General features: G+C 41.2%; 1 protein-coding gene across 7 annotated transcripts in view; it reads left to right on the top strand.

Annotated features, from left to right (window-relative positions):
- SLC9A9 (solute carrier family 9 member A9) overlaps positions 1–20,890 on the top strand; it is a 682,953-nt gene that overhangs the window by 355,636 nt on the left and 306,427 nt on the right. For all 7 annotated transcript variants that reach the window (XM_078070810.1, XM_078070802.1, XM_078070787.1 and 4 more), the window contains 2 exons: positions 12,581–12,724; positions 17,125–17,225. In XM_078070810.1, the coding sequence (XP_077926936.1) occupies positions 12,581–12,724; positions 17,125–17,225 (245 nt within the window). The remainder of the gene's footprint in view (positions 1–12,580; positions 12,725–17,124; positions 17,226–20,890) is intronic.

Genomic DNA, 20,890 nt, shown 5'->3' on the forward strand with positions numbered 1-20,890 from the left:
GTCTTATCTTCCCTTCTGCAGATTCACTGTTTGACTCAGCTTTTAACCAGCGCCCCCCCCCCCCCGCAGTTCCTCCATCAGTATATGTGTACCCATGCGTCAGTGGTTTTTAACCTTCTTGAGGTCATGAACTAAATGGAGAAGGTGATGAAAGTTAAGGAATCCCTTTCCAGAAAAGTGCACGTGTGGATTTATGTTGGGTTCACATCCCTGGACTCCTTGAATCATTGATTTCCCAGCCCCCTTGCTGGTTGTTTATGTACTCACTGTGGCTTGCTTAAACTGGTTCTAATGTGAAGCCTTCCCCTGACCTCCCTTCACCCCAGTCCCTGACCAAATCATCCAGCTTGCATGTTCCCTAAGCCTCTGAGCTGTTGTCTGCCTAGATGTGCAAAAATCATTCTCCTGATTCTTCAAGACTACTTCAGGGCCCAGGGTGTTAACTCCTGGTGCTGACCAGTAGCTTGTAATCCTCCATAGCTCAGCGATGGCCTTGGTAAATGAAGTGTTTATCCTATGCTTGGCTTCTGACTCCACTCTTAGTAACTATCTTTACTGCATGGGGTAAGAAAGGCCTATTAATTGCTTGAGTTAGGAATCTCTTAATTCTTACAGGTTGTATCGGTTTGAGATTCAAATATACCTCAGAGTCCATATTCTTATCCCAGATAAAGTTGTGTCCTAAAGATCTACTATCAAAAATGACTCTTCTGTGAAACTTAAGGATTCTGCAATATTTACTTGATAACAACTACTAGACACATATAGTATAATATGAAAACATTATGTAGAAGCAAAACTTTGGTGGAATTTGTTCGTCTGTAGGTCCCATGCTTCAAACACAAAATTGAAATCTGTGGCAGTGAGGCAACTATCTTGGTAAAATACATTAGTTTAAGAAGATAACTATGTGCTTTGCCCCCTAAGATACCCTTGAACTCAAGCAAAAATATCTTTAACTCCAAAAAGATGGGTGCAGATTCTTAATTAAATTAATTTGTGATTTGGGGCCCAGAAACTCACTTAAATGTTGATAAATGGAAGAGCAGGGAAAGGGTCTGGGAGAATGAGCCGATCTCTGCAAATATTTTCCAGGAGTTGCCTTGTCGTCAGGTAAAACTCTGTCAGGCTGTCTCAGGAAACCGTTTATAATGGGAGTGGGATTTGTCTAATGTGGGAATGAAAGGCACTCAGATTAGGAAGGCAGCCCATTGTCTATGAAAAGTCCTTTGACCCAGCCAGAGGAAACTAGCATTTCATTCAGCCGCTCTCTGTCCTCAGCACACAGCATGTCTGAAACACTGCAGGCCCCAAGGCAAGCAAGTGCCCGTTTTCAGATTCTTCTTTATCTCTATGTAGCATGCAGTGAGCTGTGAATTGGTGGTCGCCATAAAAGCAAACTCCACTGGTTTCATGATTTTTCCTTGATTGTTGCTAATCAGCAATCCCACACAACTTCATTAGACACCCTCTGTTCGTGAACTTTTTTTGCCTTAGGTATAACAACAGGACTTCTGTGGTATGTCTACCTTTGTGTCCCCTTCTCTGGCAAGGCTGCTAGAAGTTCAGCTCCATTGGATTTGCAAGACAACCATGGATCTTTTGTGCTTAGCTATTGTTAACAATTTACATGCATCTCCTTGTTTGATACTATCCCAGTAGCCTTCTGCTCTACAGGCCTCATTAAGAAAAAGATGAATTCAGTATTTGATCTAACTCTAAACGTATTGCTCATTTTACCTCCAGAAGATTCTTATAATGTTCTGACACATTAACTGGAATTCCTAAATGCCTCCATCTTCCTAGAAATAGAGCTCAGTTTTTATCAATTTCTTTTGAGCAAATGGTGAACGATATAGCAATCATTCCAACAATAATACTAATACAAATAACAGTAACAACAATAATAGCAGCTAGCATTTATGGGGTGCTTTCTATATTCCAGGTAGAAACACTGTGCACATATTGACACAGTTAATCCCACTCTGTAAAGGAGGTGTAATTGTTATCATCACCATTCTTCAGGTGAAGACCCTGAAACATGGATAAGTAATTACTATAAAGAGACAGAAGTCACCATGTGGGAACACAGGGTGAACAACCGCATGGGATGATGGACCTGAGCTGGTGTTGGTGTGAATGCCAAAATGTAAATTTACATTTACATTAAATGTAAAGCCATTTAATATGGAAGAGGGGTCTCCATGAAAAAATCCTGGCCTGGAAGCAGCCCAAGGTTGTCAGCAAAGCTCCTCATATTGAAATGAATACACTACCTAATGCAATTTTTTTTCTTACAAATTACAACTAGAAGTCCTAAAATCTTAAACTCCTGAGAGTGGCCTTTTCTTCATTCCTCTGAAGGCAAAAACACTTGTGAGTTATTTATCTGTGGACACACTCAGGTGATAGATCTTGATGTTCCCACTTTCTTGCCTGCGTTGTACGCAGACTTGCAACTGATGAGATCTGAGCTGAATATCTGCTGCTCCATTTACTAGTGAGTTACCTTGGGCAAATGATTTCCCTGAGTCGGTGTATCTCCAAAATGCAAATGCTTTCTTCATTAGATTGTTGGAAGGATTGAATGAGGTGAAACATATGAAGTTATTCAATCTAAGCCATAATTCCCTCATCTATAAAATGGAAATCACAATAGCACTTACTTTAGGGGGTCCTGTGATGGTTGAATGAGATAATGCTTATAAAAATGCTTACCATAGTGCCTGACACATAGTGAATGCTCCATAGTAAGAATACAGGAAATAGTAAGTATTTGGAGTGCTGAATAAATGTTGGAGCCCCTGACCCCCTTCTCCATTTCAACCTTGGGGATTAATATTTGGTCCTGCTTGCACCTGTTAATGATTATATTTTAATTTTAACTAGATTTCCATCTTTAGTGGCTATTAGCCTACTTTTCTATATCTTTTTATATCTATTATGACTAAAAGTTTCATGTATCACAGTACTCTTTGGAGCTAAGATTTCATTAGTGAGGATTAAAAGAATTGAAAAGTAGGAGAAAGGGTTGAAATTCCCATTAGGTTGTAAGAATTAGTCTCTCTCTCTTTTAAATAGGCTCACAGTAGTGGGACTCAAATTCCTGCTTCTGCCTCAGAAAAGAAAGAGAGAAAACAAAATAAAAGAAGAGTATTTGCAAGTTACTTTTATCTTTAAGACTATCTCAAATTCACTTCCCTCTCAATATTGGGTATAAGAGAATATTTCTCAAAGCCCACAGAGTAATTCAATTCTGACAAGACTTTTCAGACTAAATTGCAAAGTAATTTAAGATCTCCTTTCAAAGAAAATGCACACATAATTCATAACAAACCTCCTTTAACTCTTCTTCCGTTTTAACCAATTTTAAACTCAGGGCTCTCTTTGTCACCTTAAAGTTGGAACTTAATGGAGCAGAGCCACTTAGGAATCTGTCAAAGGCTTTATTCCGTGCTGAAATTTGTAACTGTTCTTGATGTCATTATCAACCCAGTTCCAACCTAAATCATCGGTGCCTTCATTGTGTCCCCATTGCAGGACAGTACTGCTTCTTACTCACTAAGTGCTTTGCCATTTCCAGTGGCAGGATTTGGATTAGCACAGAAAGCCAAGCACCCTATATCTCTCTCCTGGTATTCTTGGAGGAAGTTGGAAAATAATAGGTAGCGAATCAATAACTCTTGGGGTGAGAGGCCCCTAGAGGCCACATTATCCAATATGCAGTGCATGGATTTTCTCCATAGCGCCCTGGAAAGTAACTCTTTCATTCTATGCTTAAGTATCTCCAACGACAGAGAACTCACTACCCTTTCCTAGAACCCATTTCCTTTTGTGTCAGATCTAAAAATTAGGAAATTTTGTATTCAAATATAAAACTAAAATCTTTCTCCCTATGATGTTTTTACTTTTGGGCTTTATCTTGCCTCTGGAAACCCCAAAAACGAGGCCAGTCCTTCCTCTGCATGACTACATTCCAAATGCTCACTGAAGCTATTTCTACTAAATCCATCTATCTTTTAAACTCTCCTCCTTCCTTCCATCTTCCTCTTCACCACCCAACTCCTTCTCCTGTGGTCTGCTGTGGTTTGTCAGGTCTCATTCAGATAATAATCTTTCTCAGAAAAGCCTTTTCTGACCACCCTAACTAAAGCAGTTTCCCTATCACTCTCTATCCCATCCCCTCATGCTGCCTTATGGTTCTTTTCAACCTCTGTCATTAAATCATATATTTATCTGCTTAGCTATTTTTTATGTTGTTTTCTCCACTGGAATATAAGAAACATGAGGTTAGAAGCTCTGTTGTGTTCCCTGCTAGATCTTTAGTGCCTAGAACAATATCTGCACATAGTAGGTGATTAATAAGTATTTGTTGATGGAGTGGATCAGTAAATTTAGCATGAGACTGTATTATTCTGGGGGCAGCTATGACAGACTAACTCATACTTCCCACAGAATTCCCCTTGTCTTTTTCTTTTGTGCCAGATATCAAAATGGCAAAATATTTGTCAAGGATTTGGAAAGTCACACCTTGTTATGAATTTGGATTCTTACGGAGCAAAGTCATTAACTAAGTGGTCTTCCAGAAGCTGAAAGAGTTATTAATGTGCCCTCTGCAAACATGACTCTCCACCCTGCAGGGTGGTTGGCCCTTGGGAAGGTGAAACCTGGTGGTTCTAACTCAAGCTCAGCAAACCTCTGGCCAGAACCTCTTATTATTAAGAGGCAGCTCTTCTAACCTCCCAGGGTGCCTGGAATGCCCCCAATTCCTGAAGTCATTATGTTTTACAGCGGGTCCTCTTGACAGAGCTTCATTGGCCTTTGGCAGAACATAAGCCAGAATAATGGGCAGGCAGATGCCAGAATGAATTCCAATGTGTACACACAATTCTTGGCCCCATAAAAATCAATTCCTTATTCATAATTAAGCAACTTCTTGAGAAAGGGCAGGTTGGTACAGTTATTAAAAGATAAATAATAGATAAGGATCCACTTGTTCTATTTTTTATTTATTTACTTATTTTTTTTAAGGACCAGAAAATTTTAAACACAAAATAGTACTGTAATTAGTTTTCTTCTACTTTGTTTCTTACCTGTGACACTCAGGGCCAACTAAACAGAGGAGCTTTTACAAATTTTCATTGCCCCTCTGTGTTGTGTTTCTCCTTAAAAATGTATCTTTAAGAGCAGAAAGACAAAGCAATTCTAGATAGGAAGAAAAAGCTAGAAGCACCCTGATGTAAAGGTCACAACGTGTGTCATCCTGTGGGCCTTTTCCTGTTTGCCAACTTGGGTTTAAGGAGCAAAGCTGCAAACAAAGGCTGATAAATGGCTGCATACTAAAAAGAGCAGCAGCTTTCCCCAGCAGTTAAGGCCACACCTCCCAACTAGCTTAATTGGCAACAGAATTAGCCTCATTTCCTTCAACCTCCCCACCATCTTTTTTGCCTCAGATTGGTATATAAAAGGGGTGGGGAAGGATGGGGTCATCCTTGGAGAGACTACAGTGTTTGAGGTGTGAAGCTGTTCCCTCTGTCCATCGGGGTGCTTCCTCTATCCTAAGTCAAGTGGAAGGGACTCCACTGGAAGGAATCACCCAATAGGCTAAGGCTACCTGCAAGAAGAGGCCTTGCCAGCTCATTCCCCAGTGGAGAAAACTATGGAGGGGCTAAGGCCCTCTCAAAACAGAGTAAAGGAAGGAAGTCCTTGGATGTGGTTTCTTGGAGTGGGAGTACACAAGAACATGGGGACTGGCCTAGAGATCTCTAAAAGGAATCAGCTGGAATGGTCTGTGTCAGCAGGACCTGATAGCTCCCTGGTTTGGTGTGTTTAGGAAGTGGCCAAGGTGAACCCACCTGGCACAGTGGTCCATGGCCCAATAAAGGGGATTGGAGGTCAAAAGAAGGATGAGAGCCACGACACTGCCCAAATGGCCCCAGATCCAAGCCATAGCCAAGGGCTGGAAATGTACATAGCTGGCAGGGCAGATAAAAGATTGAGTGGTCCCTGTGAGGGGATTCTCAGCAAAATACAGGTGCTACCATGTCAGCAGAGGTCTCTAAGAGAGGGATTGAGCAGGAACAAGCTTGGTCCCCCATCCCTCCTCTGTGCCTCCAACACCAGGGGACACTGATACCCAGAAGTGTGTTAGAGGAACACCTCTTCTGCCTCTCCTCCCTTCCAAGTCATCCTGCCTGCTGCTCTAGAATATTCTGCAGGGCGAAGAAGAATCCCGCTTTGAAGATTTAGGTTTTAAGCTAGACTGTACCAAGTCTTAATAAATAAAAGGAATCAAATAATGGCATTTGGCTAAGACATCATTAATGGAACTACCTACCCACACAAAGAAGGATTTGAGGTAGTACAGCTGGAAGCAGTAATTGGGAAAAAAAATAAACTACTTCATATATATATATCCCAACTAATCAGGAATTCTATAATAAACTGGTGTCAGCAGTTAGAAATTTTTTGCTAGGGATTAAAGATTTGGTAGAGAAAATGGTAGGTCCTTTTGTAGATCTTTGGCTGTGGTAGTCATTTTATCATTTTTTTCTTTAATGATTACATTAACAAATATTCTGAAAGGGAAATGATATGTTTGCTTAATATTTTCCATTTGAAAGTTTTTGAGTGACATTGATTTCTTGTTAACAAAAGAATTGAGACTCTACTGGGGCGTTGGAGAAGCAGGTTGTCCCAGTCAGGCACCCAGGACAGAGAGTAGACTGTGGGAGCTGGGAGGGCCAATGAAAGAATAGCTGCCCAGGAGCAGGATGTTGTTGGGTAGTTTAAGTGAGTAAGTGTGAGGCAAAATATTTTAGCAGTAGCAGTGAAAAATAACAAAGTGGATGGTGTTAGAAACCAGGTGATCTTGAGAAAGACTGTAAGAACCAGGAGAGAGAAGACTGGGTAGGATCCCAAATGGGAAGAAGGTCAGAGTCATGAGTCATGGAGGGGATGGCACTGTGGCAGTAATGGTGGGACCATTTATAGAACACTTTCCCTGCATTATACCATTTTCACTTCCAGCATAATTGCAATACCTTCTTCTCTTCCTCCTTTTCTTCTTCTTGCTCTCTCCTTCTTCTTCTTCATCACCAGTATTTATTGAGCATAGGTGACATACACCATTCCACAAAAAACAGTTTGTAAGATCAAATGGTCCCTGACACTCCGTGATCCTAGACCAGGGACCAGTCCAGTCAGGTGTAAGAGAGATTGGTGATGACATCTCAGTTCTGTTTCAGTTGAGGTGCTGATTGGACATCTAGTTTGAGATACTTGTTTTAGAAGTAAACCAAACTGTCTGTTCAAAAGAGAGAAAAAAAGAGAGAAAGGAAGGAGGAGGAGCAGTGGGAAGAATGGGTTATTTGAAGAAGGATGATTTACTTAAGAAATGCTTGTCTAATTCTTACTATGTTACAGGTGCCATTTTAAGTGCTTTATAAACATTAATTCATTGAATTCTTGTAGCAACTTATGTGATAGTTACTATTGTTATCATCCTCATTTTATAGGAAACTAAGGTGCATATAAATTAAGTAACTTGCTCAAGGTCACACAGGCAGTAAGTGGCAGAACTGAGATTTGAACCCAGATCCCAGATTCAGATTCTATGCTCTCAATACTACCTAAGCTGCCAAGTGACTTCCCTGAAGGAACATCATAAAGATTAAATAATGGAATGTTGAGAAACACCAGAGTTGCGATCCTGTCTGTGAATCTTAAATGGTACAGTGAGCAACATGATCCTTATTCATGTTGCTTTCATCAAAGGAATTGGGATATTTCATCCATTTCAAAATTTTTGAATAAAAGATGCTGCACACATTTATTTCTGAGAACAGATACAATATACTATCATCAAACTCATTTTTGCTGAGTAATCTTTTCCTGAATAGAATGAATCAATAACCTGGACTTAGTTCCAATTTATGAGATGAATATTTAAACACCACTATGTATTTCTGCTCATAGCACTTTCAAGGATATTGGTTTCATCTAACTCAGATATTCTTTCCAGAAATATGGGGATTGTAGATCTATCTTTACCAGCTTGTGTTATAAACAATGCCTCTTCAGAGTAGTGCCCCAGAAAACAAGCACCACACAGGTTAGCAGAAAGCTTAATTCTTCTTCTCCTCCTCTCTCCCTTCCAATGTTTGCATACACGAATGGTCCAAGCATGTCCCTCAGTGCAGGGGAGGAAATATTTTCTTTTTAAGTCCAAAGGGCTGCAACTGCTGGAACAGCTATTTCTTCCTCACTTGGGTTGAAGTTGGAAAGCTCTACATATGCTACCCAAACCCTTGTTTGTTTCCAGAAAGCACCCTCTGCAGCTGTTGCCCTACAATCCATAGGCTTAGTGTTGTAGCTGAAAACCAGAGCCCAAAGAGGTGCCTCCTTCACCAGGATTTAGAGCCCAGAAGAACAGCTTCCTAAAATCCTGGCAGTCAGGAGAGATGCAACCTGCCTGACTTTTCTTTACCTGCTCTCTTCACCTCACTCCTCACCTGAAACCAGAGGGCTTTGCCTACAGAACATCCAGGAGGGGTGAGGCGCTTAACTAGGGGTGAAGCAACACAAGCTCAGTCTCCTTGCCTGTTCTTGTCCTGAGACAGATTCCTACCCAGACTGCCAAGGATGCTCCTTTCTTTGTGGACCCATGGAGTGAAGAGCTCTGCAATAAACAGAACAGATTTTAGCCTCACTTCAATGACCATGTCCTCCCAGGAGATCCTTCTGTTCCCATGCAAAAGTGACTAGTTCCTTGCAGCAGCCTGGAAGCCTGGTATGCCAGGAGGAGAGCCACACCCCATCTCTGTGTAGTTGGAGCTGGGGCCTGGCTCAGCCACAGCACTCTGTTCTCTGTCATTGTGAGGCTTATGGAAGTTCTTAGCAGAATGATGATGATGGTGGTGATGATTGTCAGCATTCAGTGAGTGTTTATTTTTCATGCACATAATCAGTACTCAATGGATGGCCCTAAAGTCTACAAGATAAATATACAGGTTTTAAATGTACCTCATATCCTCATGCATTTCTGGGAGATAAGTACTATTAATATTTCTATTTTACAGACTTTGAGACTGAGTCTGAGCATGATGAAATAACTTGCCCAAGGCCATAGAGCCAATAAGGGTCAGATCTCTGAAGCTCAAGTTGTCTCAAGTGTCACCTTCAGTTTGGGTTGATGAACTTAAAAGTACCCACAATGTAAATATATAAAGTCATTGCTTAATAAAGGAAATCTTGTAGATGATGATTCATTTCAAGCCTAGCTTTTGCAGACCTCCTTCTTTCCTGTATTTCTTCTTTCTTTCCTTTCTACTTCCCAGTCATCCTGCCTTTATTTCATTCATCTTTATTTGGCCTGCCACGTGCCTGGCACCAGTCTGTGTCCTGGTCATATGAAGAAGAACAAGACCCAGGCCAGGCCCAGCAAAGCTCAGGTCCAGGAGCCGGGCCTGAAAGCTGATTCCCATGAGAAGCCCCGAGTCTCGCAGTCTAGTGAGGTGGGGAAGAGGGTGCTGTCGTCCCATACAGTGCAATCTGCTCTATCCTTGCACACAGGAAGGTGTTGCCCATGGTCCATCCAGGGATGAAATTAAAGGTTCTGGTACCTGAACTTCTACATTTACAATCAGTGCAGCACTCAGCTATCCTGATTTGGGTTCCTGTTTTTCCTGTTTTCCTCCCAACAAGATCAATTTTTGAAGGAAGAAGCGAAAAATCTGCATTTTGAACTCCATAGCTCTATGATCTTAATTTCTCTGACCCTTAGTTTCTTTGTTTTATTAAAAAAAAAAAAAAGAAAAGAAAGAAAAGGAGGGATAAAAATACCTGCCTTCTTTACCTGGCAGAAATGTTAATAGGATCAAATGAAGTTATAATGCAGGCCTAAAGGGGACAAAATGATATGTAAATGTGAGGACTTTTGTATATGTTTAACATGGAATTTAAAGCTGAGTGACGCCATCTACCTATCTCTACCTCCATAGGTGCCCACATACATGGTCCCTGTGTTCCAGCCATAACTATATAGCTCTGCTTTGACATGTCCTCGACTCATCTGCCTTCTTGCCTTTGCTCACACTCTTTCTACTGCCTGAAGTACCCTCTTCCCATCACTGTCTGTTGACTTGCTTCCTTGCTCAAATGCCATCTCCTTTCATCTAAAGTAGTGACTCTTGCCTCATTTGTGCCACTAAATGTTACATATCTCTCAAAAAATCACACTTAGCACCATGACTGGAGCTAGTCGTCATCTACATCTTAGGCCCCTGTGCCTAGATACGCCTTGTATATGTTCAGTAAAATGTTTATTTACTCAAATTCTGCTTCTCTTCTCTATGCCCTTTCCTGCCTGCCCCCCAACACCCTACACTTAATGCCCCACCAGACCCTTAGTGGGCATCCAGCGCATACATCCTAGGAAGCTTTAGGGGCAGCACACTCAACAGACAAGTCTTCATAAGTCAAGGGAAGTTAAGTTTTCCCCTTAAGTTAAATCCAACATCACAGGGAAGAAGTATATGAAGTTTGCCTGTACCCTACTGGGTGGGGATCAGAGCCCAGGAAGAGAATGACTCCCAGAATGCAGGCTGAGAATCAGTGCGGTTACCCAGATGATTGTAGGTGACACATAGGTGAACTTTTCATCAAATGTAATAGTTACATAGTCTCATGGGTATTAAGAAGAAAGAAAATTAGCACATCAAGCCCATGACTTCATAAATATTCTTTAATAAAAGCTCTTGCATTTGAATAAAAATGAGTTGATTTAAAGAAAAACATTACATTAATAATGGAAGTAACATTACATGTTGCTATGGCCAAATGATGTGATGATGGTACTCCAAGGTCAAGAAGTATAAGGACAGAGAAAATAATTTCTGGAGTGTGGAGGTGGAGATGGGGATGAAGAGGTACCTGTTCTATGGATCAGATCTATTGGTAGCCTCAGGAATTAACAGAATTATTCACAGAGCTGTGTTACTATGCAAAATTCTTTGTTTGGAAAAGCAGAATGCAAATAGAATGTTTTCTCATCACTATGTTCCTTCACTGGAATGAAGAAATGTGCTGGTGAATGTTAACTCACACATCAAGCTTTGCAGTGTTGGCCACCAAGTTTCCTAATGGCCGTGGGGTTATACACCCATTCTCAGGACTGTCAGATACAAAGGACCTAAATATGGGTTTGCTTTTCCATTTTTTTTTCTGCAAGACACAACACTTTACAAAGAGAAAACACTTCAAAGGCAATCCTTTTCTTGCATACATTTCAAGGGCTCCATTTGAGATCCACATTCATCTTCCTTATCCAATTACATGATCAAAGTAGAAGTGTTTGGCCTACTTTAGGGGTTTAAAGACATCCAGGGAAAAACTAAGAACATTTAAAACTACTTTTTTAAGCACACATCTTCCTGTAGAAAAACTGGAATCCCCTTTCCCCACCCCCTTAACTAGTCTCTAGATACAGAAAGTCAAATCAGAGTTAACATGCTCTAATCATCCAAACCATAAAAGATTCAGTTACATCTCTGTAAAATCCAATCTAATCTCAAGTCAGTGTGTCTAGGGTACTTTTTGCTCTCTATACTGCTACAAAGTCCCTTCCAGAACCTATTACAAACCTCTCGATCTTCCTGATTAGTTTTAAAGACCTCATAATTAAAAGAAAAACTATTTAAAAAAATGAAATGTTACTTCATTTGTCTCCCCAAAGCTACTGGTTCTAGCACATCTGTTCATTTTAATGCTACAATATGGAGTTCATATTTCTTAAAATAGGACGCACCTTGTCCTTCTGGGATTTGAGGCCCTGGTTAAAAAAAATAACAAATGTGGCGTCCTCAAAAATATTTAAGTGAACAGGCTGCCTATTGGTGGATTGATTTTTCTCTACGGAAATAAATCTGTTGGCAACCACCAGAATGGGGGTATAAAACATGACCTCGGGCAGCTGCTGCCATTTGTTTTGGTGGGAAAATGAGGGTTTTTGTCTCTCCCCAGGGGTTAATACTGTGATGCTCTAAGCATCCTCTGGGCTCTGTTTCTGAAGGGTTACACTGGAGAGGAGGAATGCTTTGTGGTTTATGACAAGATCACAGCAGAATATTTTGTGCACGCTGTGATTTGTATTGCCCATTTGTGCACAGGCCATAAAAGTGCACTTTTTATCAGGAGCACTTGTGAATATATAACAGCACTGAAGACATATGGCCACTAAATAATTCACAGTTATCTATCTCCTCAGCAGATTCCTTATACACCTACCATGTTTTAATGCCTAGTTTGCTCAGAAACAATATTCTTTATGACCCTTCCAATATAAAAATGTTTACTGACTGGCAGCAATATACGGATACCATGGGATTGGGCTGTAACGAAGGGGAAAGCTCTCTACTTTCTCTGCCTCTCCCTGTCCTCATCTGTTTCTCCTGAACTCTTCCAACCAGCACCTAACCTCACAGGACAAGGTACCCTCCTCAGAAGTGGGTGCTAACTTCTGACTTCTGGTATTTGGGCTATAAGAAGTCACTGACTAACCTTCACCCTCTTTTCTTTCCAGTTCGATATCCATTTACAGCCCCAAGGAGAATCCAAATACATTTGATGCTGCAGCATTCTTCCAGTCCGTGGGGAATTTCCTGGGGATCTTCGCCGGCTCGTTTGCAATGGGGTCTGCGTATGCTGTTGTCACTGCACTGATATCCTTTGAACGTGTGTGTGGAAAGCTGGGGACTGTTAAGAGCTATGCCTGGACTGTTTCTGAGGATGGACAACCTCCAGGCCAAGCAAGAAATGGCTAGACAGTCTAGTTCAAATATGATACAATGCCCCTGGAGCCATCGTAGTTCTCACGCCACTGGAGCCATCTTTGTTCCCAATCTATGAGGCATAGATTGGTACCAGTGGCAGAGGGGACGAGGATCTTTTCTTGTCCAAGGCCGGTTCTAGCACTACTGATACTGTCTGATGCCAAGATAGCAACAGTCTTAAAAAACTGCCATGTAGGAAAATAGGTGGGCATGGGACATTGGGATTGGCTGTATTAGGGTCAAGAGGAAGAACTGAAGATCCAAGGTCAAGAACAAGACAGGATTGACTGGGAGTGATTAACTGGGTATTCTCTTCTTCCTTTTCAAACTTCTTGCAATCACTAGCTCATAGGACTGGCCAAGCCAAAAAATCACTGTGGGTTTAAACAAACATCTTTAGCGATTTTACAGAAGGGGATGGGCAAGCAGGGTAGAAATGACATGTTTGCCATATCTGGACAGTTGTGTCATCTCATTCCCTCTTTTGCAGTAGTGCAGTGGGAGAATGGGCAGAGTTCCTAGAGAATTTGAGCCAGGGAATGAAGCTGGTCTAGTAAGCTGTTCAGTCAGAGCAGTTGAATGGGGCAAAAGGAAGTCAGAGTTGAGGAAGAAAGCCAGAAAACCAATGTCAAGTGTGAGGGCTTAATAGAGGCCATAAAAAGAGGCAGAACAAAGGATCAAGGACCAAAGACCTTGGGGAAAAGAGAAAGAAGAAGGGTGCAAGATGTGTCAGGGATCTAGCAAAGAAAGCAAAACGTTGGGTACTTTTTCATGGGGACTGACCCAGTGAATCTCTATTCACTGAGCTAAAACACTAGGTTCTACTAAGGGTTTCTAACATGAGTCGGAAGATAAATAAAATATGGACTCCACCTTCAATTAGTAACAAACTTGGAAAGACAAGCTCTACAATAAGAGTTGTATAGAAGGTGGGTGCCAAAACCACAGCCAACTTATTAGGACTCTAAAAATTCAAATGTGGATGAGTCCATTGTTTCTGAAATAGTCTGATAGACTCTTGACCAGACTATAATTCTGAAAAATAATTTGAAAAGTAATATTTACATGCAGAGAGGAATGTAGGCTTGGCCTGAAATATAGGTAGGATATAGACAAAGGCTATATGATTAGTGATTCAGGAGAAAACCAGCATTCATTGAAGTGTAAGGATGGGACTGAGAGGACCAGAAGTCTCAGTTTGGTGAGCAGTGAAAGATGAGGAGACACAGGTGGGTTGGACTCACCCTGTGGAATATCTTGGAGTGTTATTCAAAGGAATCTGAGCTTCTGTCTGTAGTCTGCAATTAGCTACCAAAGGTTTCTGCTCAGGAGAGTGACATACCGAAAGTTCTGTTTTTAAACAATAAATGAAGAACTGGTTCATAGGATGAGTCAGGAAAGGATTAGAATCAAGAGAAACTGTGATGATGAACTGTGAAAGAAACATCAAGAAGGAGTCTAATGTTTAGAAGAATCTCTAGGACTAGAATAGGATTAGAAGAGGAGAGACTCAAAGGCCACTCCAGAATTTTGTCCTGGAAACCCTAGAGAATGTCAACTCCTTTGACAAAGAAATAAAGTAATTCAGAAAAGGTAGGGCTGATCTCTAATAAAAATAACGATTAATAATCTAATGATTAATATCAGTACTTACGATACACAGGCCTCTATTTGTTTTACACGCTATACTTCATTCACCCTCACAATGACTATATCACACAGATATTATTTTTGTTGGATACTGAAGCTTAGAAAGGGTAGGGTATTACCCAGCATCATACAGCCTGTAAGTATTAAAGCCAAAATTCAAACCCAGAGATTGAAACCAAGAGACAGACCATACTTTTGATCACTGATCCCTATTGCCTCTTGATTATTAAGTGGAATTATGATGGAAGCCACACGTTGTTTTGCCTAAGTAATGGTAATGATGATAGCAACATTTTGCATGTGCCTTTGTATGTATCTCCTCATTTGAATCAACCCTGTAAGATAAGCTATTATTATCCTCACTCTACACATGAGGAAACTGAGGCTCAAGGAGGTTAAGTAGCTACCCTGGGTCACATATTAGTAATAGCCAACACAATTATTATTACTGTAACATTTGTTGAGAACTTTACCATTTGCCAGCCATTGTCATTAGCATTTTGCTAATGGATTTTCTCATATAGCTTTTATAAAAACACTGGGAGGAAGATACTGTTATTATCTCAATTTTACAGCTAAAGAAACTGACACATAAAGGTTAAACAACTTGTCTAAAGCCATACAGCTGAGACATTTCAGGGCTGGGATTTAAATCCACACTTTCTGGCTCCAGAGCCTGCTCTAGGTGAAAAAACTGAAATTGGAACTCTTTTCTGCTTCATATGAAGGGAAGGTATGGACACATAAGTAAACAAGTTGGCAAGGAAAGGGAAAAAATTCCTGGAGATTAGAAGTCTGCCACGGGATTGGATCAGATCTGGAAAAAAATGGTGGAGAGAGAGAAGAGACAGCGGCTCAGTCTCAGGGGGAGGATCTGTCATACAGCACCTGATGGCCTTGCCTCTCCCAAACTCAGGCTGCAAAGGAGACAGGTGCACAGTTATTCCCTCCACCATGATGAGCCTTGATACCTTGTCCATAATGAGGTGATGCTCCTCAGGGTATAGGCCCCTGGGCTCTAGGCAAGCTTGGGTCTTGACCCAGAACTAAACTGCTTTCTGGCGAAGGTTGAAAGAGACAAATGTCCTGTGTCCACTTGATATCCTGTTACTCAAAGTGGTCTAAGCCTTCTCCACAACAAAGTAGAAGAGGGAATTCAGAGGAACAGACCCCACTAAAAACAAAAAGCCTGCCCTCCAAGTAATAAGAGGGAATGCTGAAAGGGTCAAAGGGCATCCTGTATTTTCTTCCAGATAAAGAATTGTTTCCAGACGCTTACTGAATCTACATCTGGGAAAGATGTATTACAAAACAAATTAATTTAAGTCACACTGATAGAAAAACATATATATTCCTTGTTGCATATCTGGCACTCTTTTGAGTGCTTAACGCATAATAACTGGTTTATATACCTAGGAGGTAGGTTACATGATTTTCTTCACTTTCAGACAGGGAAGCCAAGGCACAAAGTGGTCAGGGGACACGTTGAAGCTGATACATTGAAGTAGAGTTGGCTTCCAGAGGCTATATTCCCAACCATGATATCATTCTGCCTCTTCTTGGCATTTTGTGCTTTCTATAATTTTGCAAAACATTTTAAACATACTTCATCTCATTTTACTCTCCACACTTGAGAGAGTAGGTATTATTCTCATTGACAATTCACATAGGATAGAAATGAGGCTCAGAGAGGTTAATATATTGCTCAGAAATCACACAGCCAGTGACTAGCAGAGCCAAGACTCAGACCTTGATCTTCCACTCCAGCGGTCATGCTTTTTGCTTCCCTGCCCTACTGCTAAACATCTACATTAAGTAGAATCTCTTTAGATTTTGTCCTGAAGCATAAAAATGCAACATAACATCTCCTTACTTGTCAGGGCATTTTTTTGCCTAAGTGTGGGCACAGTTGCAATGTAACCCTTTTCCATCCATCACAAATTCCTAATCATCTTCCATAACCCATGCTCTGCATGATTTGGATCACTCTGCCCTTGCTCTATGTGCAATTTATAGGCTACTGACCAAGTGTCATCCCAGCCAAAATGAACCATTGCCTGCCAAAGGGCTGCTTGCCTGACCTAGAAATAATACACCTTTTCCTCTATCCTACTTATATACTAAGATGGCATGGGTAACTTCCCTACTACTGAACATGAATGTTCCTCCTGATCCAACTCCCATCCCCGAGAGAGGAGTCTTTAAGGTGATCTGTCCACAGACTATCGCTCCCCAGGGAGCAGTGGCCTCCTTGGGTGCTGACGCACTTGCTTCCTTATCCAGGGCTTTGTTTTCCCTGATCTGCTGCCCTCCCCTGAGGGGCACGCCCCAAGGGCCAAGGCCAAATTCAAGAGCTTTTGGACCCACAGTTAGCTGATTTTATCTTCTTCCTCAGTAAGACACCTTTTTAAAAATGTGAACACAGGCTTGCCTTCTTACTGGAGCGTTCAGCTCCCCACGAAGCATGGAATGCACGCTGGCCTTCCAAGCCGGCCCAGTGAGAAGCATGGCCTCCCAGTCAGCGCTGCAGATCAGTTCTCTTACTCCGAAACGATCTCAACCAGATTTCGTTTTCCCCAGCCAAGGAGGAGATTTAGCTGTACCGGCATTTGTTGTTTCCCTTAACATGTCTTTGTCACTTGACCAAATTTACCAAACTGTGTGAGTTCCCTCTGCTGGAAACCGGCCTGTTTTTCCTCCTGTCTTGGAGCGCCTTCCTGTCTGCGGAGGCTGCCGGCCTGACAGGTCAGTGCTGCGTTTGCTGGGCGCACGCGGGGGTGCGGGCCGCGTGTGCGCTCCCGGAAGGACCCCTCCCCGACCCAGCGGGTCTTTCTGAATCAGCCTTTCCTGGGTACCCCGAGGAGAAAAGAGAAAAAAAAAAAAAAATCCCTCATCCGTTTTGTACGCAACAGCTTAACGGAAAGTCTCCAAAATGGCATTTCCTCTTCTCTCCTTGCTGGTCAGGAGGGGATGTTAAAATCAACAAATGGCTGATTTATAGAGGTGACGGATGACTTTACGAATGGAAGTCTACTCCGAGTGCGAAGGGACGCGCAGCTGCTTTGCAGAAAAGGGTGGTGGTTTTCCGTTGGCCGCTAATGGCAAGCCCGTTGGAAGCCTCTCTGGGGTGTGCGCATTTGCACACACGTCAGTGTTGAGAACGCTTGCATACAAAAGACAAAGAGCTAATGTGGCGGCGCTAGAGTCTAATATCTCTTACCATAGAAAGTCTGTATATAAAATCTCTGTGGTGGAGCAGTTAATAGAGAAAGGGGCTGTCCCTAATGTCCCGAGGGCCACGGATTCTGTGATCTGGATTCAGCGATTAGATTGCCTTTCTGCAACGGCAAGGATTTGCACTTGGATAGCTGCAACGATTGGGTGCTTTTCCGTGTAGAAGAATCACTGTGGCTCTGAGCAAAATGTCAAAGTCGTTTCTCTCCTTTGGCCTAGTTCCCTGCTTCTCCCAGGTTTCAATCCTGGATCCCTTGCTGTTGGCTACTGTCATCTTAATTGACATTCAGGTGGTGAGACTCGCCTCTCCTGTCCCCCAAGTATTAGCTGGTAACAAGGTATGCCTCTCTGGGTATTTGCATGTTGTTAGGTGGTACTTTAAATCTGAATAATAATAATAGAAGCTGACATATATTGAAGGTGTACCATGAGCCAAGTGCTGGCTAACCGCCTTTCATGGACGTTCTTATTAATTCACAGAAAGACTCAAAGTTAGGACCTACACCCAGGTTACTCAGCCAACAGTAAGTGGTGGAGCTGGGATTTAAAAGTGGGAGATCTGGGCGCCTGGGTGGCTCAGTTGGTTAAGCGACTGCCTTCGGCTCAGGTCATGATCCTGGAGTCCCTGGATCGAGTCCCGCATCGGGCTTCCTGCTCGGTGGGGAGTCTGCTTCATCCTCTGACCCTATCCCCTCTCAGGTGTTCTCTCTCTCTCATTCTCTCTCTCTCAAATAAATAAATAAAATCTTTAATAAATAAATAAATAAATACATAAATAAATAAATAAAAGTGGGAGATCTGATTCCAGAGCTGGGCTCTTGAGGACCAAGCATTGCTGCTGTGAATAAAACTACGGCTGTGGACTATCAGACAAGCCCTCCTGAGGAGGAAGATATTTGGGGTCTCAGGAGCCTGCCTGGCCCACTTGCTCATAGACTGGTTTGGGCTCTCCTGTGAAAAGCATGGTACATCTTTCTTGTAATGATAACCTGTCCTACTGATGAGTCACAGGGGTCAAGCTATTCCCAAAGGCTTTGAAGGCATCTGTTGCTGATGCAGAAAGCCATACTATATCAAGGCTACATTACTGGAGTCCACGTTTAGGGGCCCTTGTATCATTGCAACACAATGTCTGTTACGTTAGTCCCTTCCCTTGTTATTAGGGAGGTTGCTGAAGAGCTTATTCATTCCAGAGAAAAAGAACAATAGTGTCCCTTAAATGAAATAATGAAGGTAAAAAAAATGATATCAGCCATTCAAAATAATTTTGGTTTCCTTTCCTCCAGATTCTATGCCCTTTTCAGCACTCAACATTTGTAAAATAATGTAAGTAATGTTAACAATAAGAATACATATTTGACCTTGTAGAAAGGTAAAGAAGTATCTCAATTCACCTGATATTTTTTAGTCTACCTTTGAACATTGTAATAAACACACATACACACACACACATAAACATACCCCAATACCTAAAAATTGTTTATTTTTATGTGTGAAAATTGTCTTTCTATTTCCTGGTCCATTTCAGCAAGATCTTGTTTTATTAAATAGTTAAAGGTTACAGTCCATGTATAAATTGCTAGTTTATCTGTACCTTGCTCTTTTGCCACCCTTTACAACCTGATATCCTTATTGGATGTCACGCAGACCCCCTCTAGGGAGCAAGCATCATGGGATGGGTGCATGTAGATGTGGGCCTCAATAGCAGAAAGACCCAAAAGTCCATGGCTGCACCCAGGGGCATGCTCACTCCAGAGCAGTACTTCAGATTAAGCAATGTGCCCATTAGGCATTTGATACAAACCAAACTCTAGGTGTAAGCATTTTCTACTGCCAATACCAAGCCTGCTTAGTCCAAATTACTTATGTGTTTGTTTGTTTGTTTGTTTATTATTTAATCTTTGCCTATTTCCAAATTGGATTTGAGACAACTCATAACATGAGCCATGCGTATCATGGGACCATTTAGTTGAGAGTAAATACTCAAGTGCTTTGGGATAGAGTTTTTCTGCAAAATTAGACAGCTGTTCGTTGCTGTGGTTTGGCAATAAATATAGCTCTGAGCTTTCTGGCAGCCAAAGCCAAAAGGGAAACATGATGAGTTATATAGGAATAATACAGCACTATAAAAGGAAATCATACTTATTTATAAAAATGGGCAAACTTCTTTTCTGGTACTAAAATTTTAGGGGAATTTATCACACGTATCCTTGTATAAGGGACCTTTGGACACTGTAGTGGGCAATATATTTAATAATAGTCTTAGGGAAGATGGAGATACACTCTTCATGAAGTCATCTCCCATATCAACCTTCAATGAAATCTGAGGGAGTGGCATCAAATCATAATTACCTACAGGTATTTCTGGTAATGCTAAAATCATTTTCGTTCTAATCCACAACTAAACTAGATATTGCAAAGCTAAAATCTAGAAAACTTCTTAAAAAGTGCTTAACGAATGTATGGCAATGAATATAAAGAACTAAGTGGAATAAGCTATTAAACAGTTTATGAGTAACTATGGAGGGAACCCAGCAATCATGGAGCCTGTCTGGGTTTCATGAACAACACATCATGTAGGTCCTAGGGATGGTGTGTGCATGCATTCTTTTCTCAGCAGAATTCCCCTAGCCCTGACATTTCAAAGTGGTGCTCAAGGATGCCCACCAAGTGAGCAGGGCTCTAGGCTTGCCACCCCTACACTATCCCTTTTATTGGTTCCATGAATTGGGTTTTCACATAAGATTTCATTTGAAAAAGGGATTTCTGTTGCTTTAAACAAAGTACATCTGTTTTTAGAAACATATTTTTTTATTTTTTCTTACTACCAAAGTAATGCATAAACATTACAGAAAATTTAGGAAGTGTAAGTTCACAGAAAGAAATAAAATTAGAATTACCTGTTTTCTTACTACCTATTAATAACTATTGTTAATATGTGTCTGAGTACATCTGATTATATGCATATACATACACTTAGTTAAATATATACATGCATATATGAATGTAATTATACTTTTAAAATTTTAAGTAACTTGCTTTTTTCACTCAAGAATTTATAGTGACTGTTTTTCATGACATTATTATTCTGTATTATTTAATGGGTGACTAATATGATATCATATCAACTTGCCATAATTTAGTCCACCCTCCCTCTGATTGTTTATAGTTTTCAA

The sequence above is a fragment of the Halichoerus grypus genome, chromosome 1 (assembly GCF_964656455.1).
Source record: "Halichoerus grypus chromosome 1, mHalGry1.hap1.1, whole genome shotgun sequence".
Taxonomy (NCBI): Eukaryota; Metazoa; Chordata; class Mammalia; order Carnivora; family Phocidae; genus Halichoerus; species Halichoerus grypus.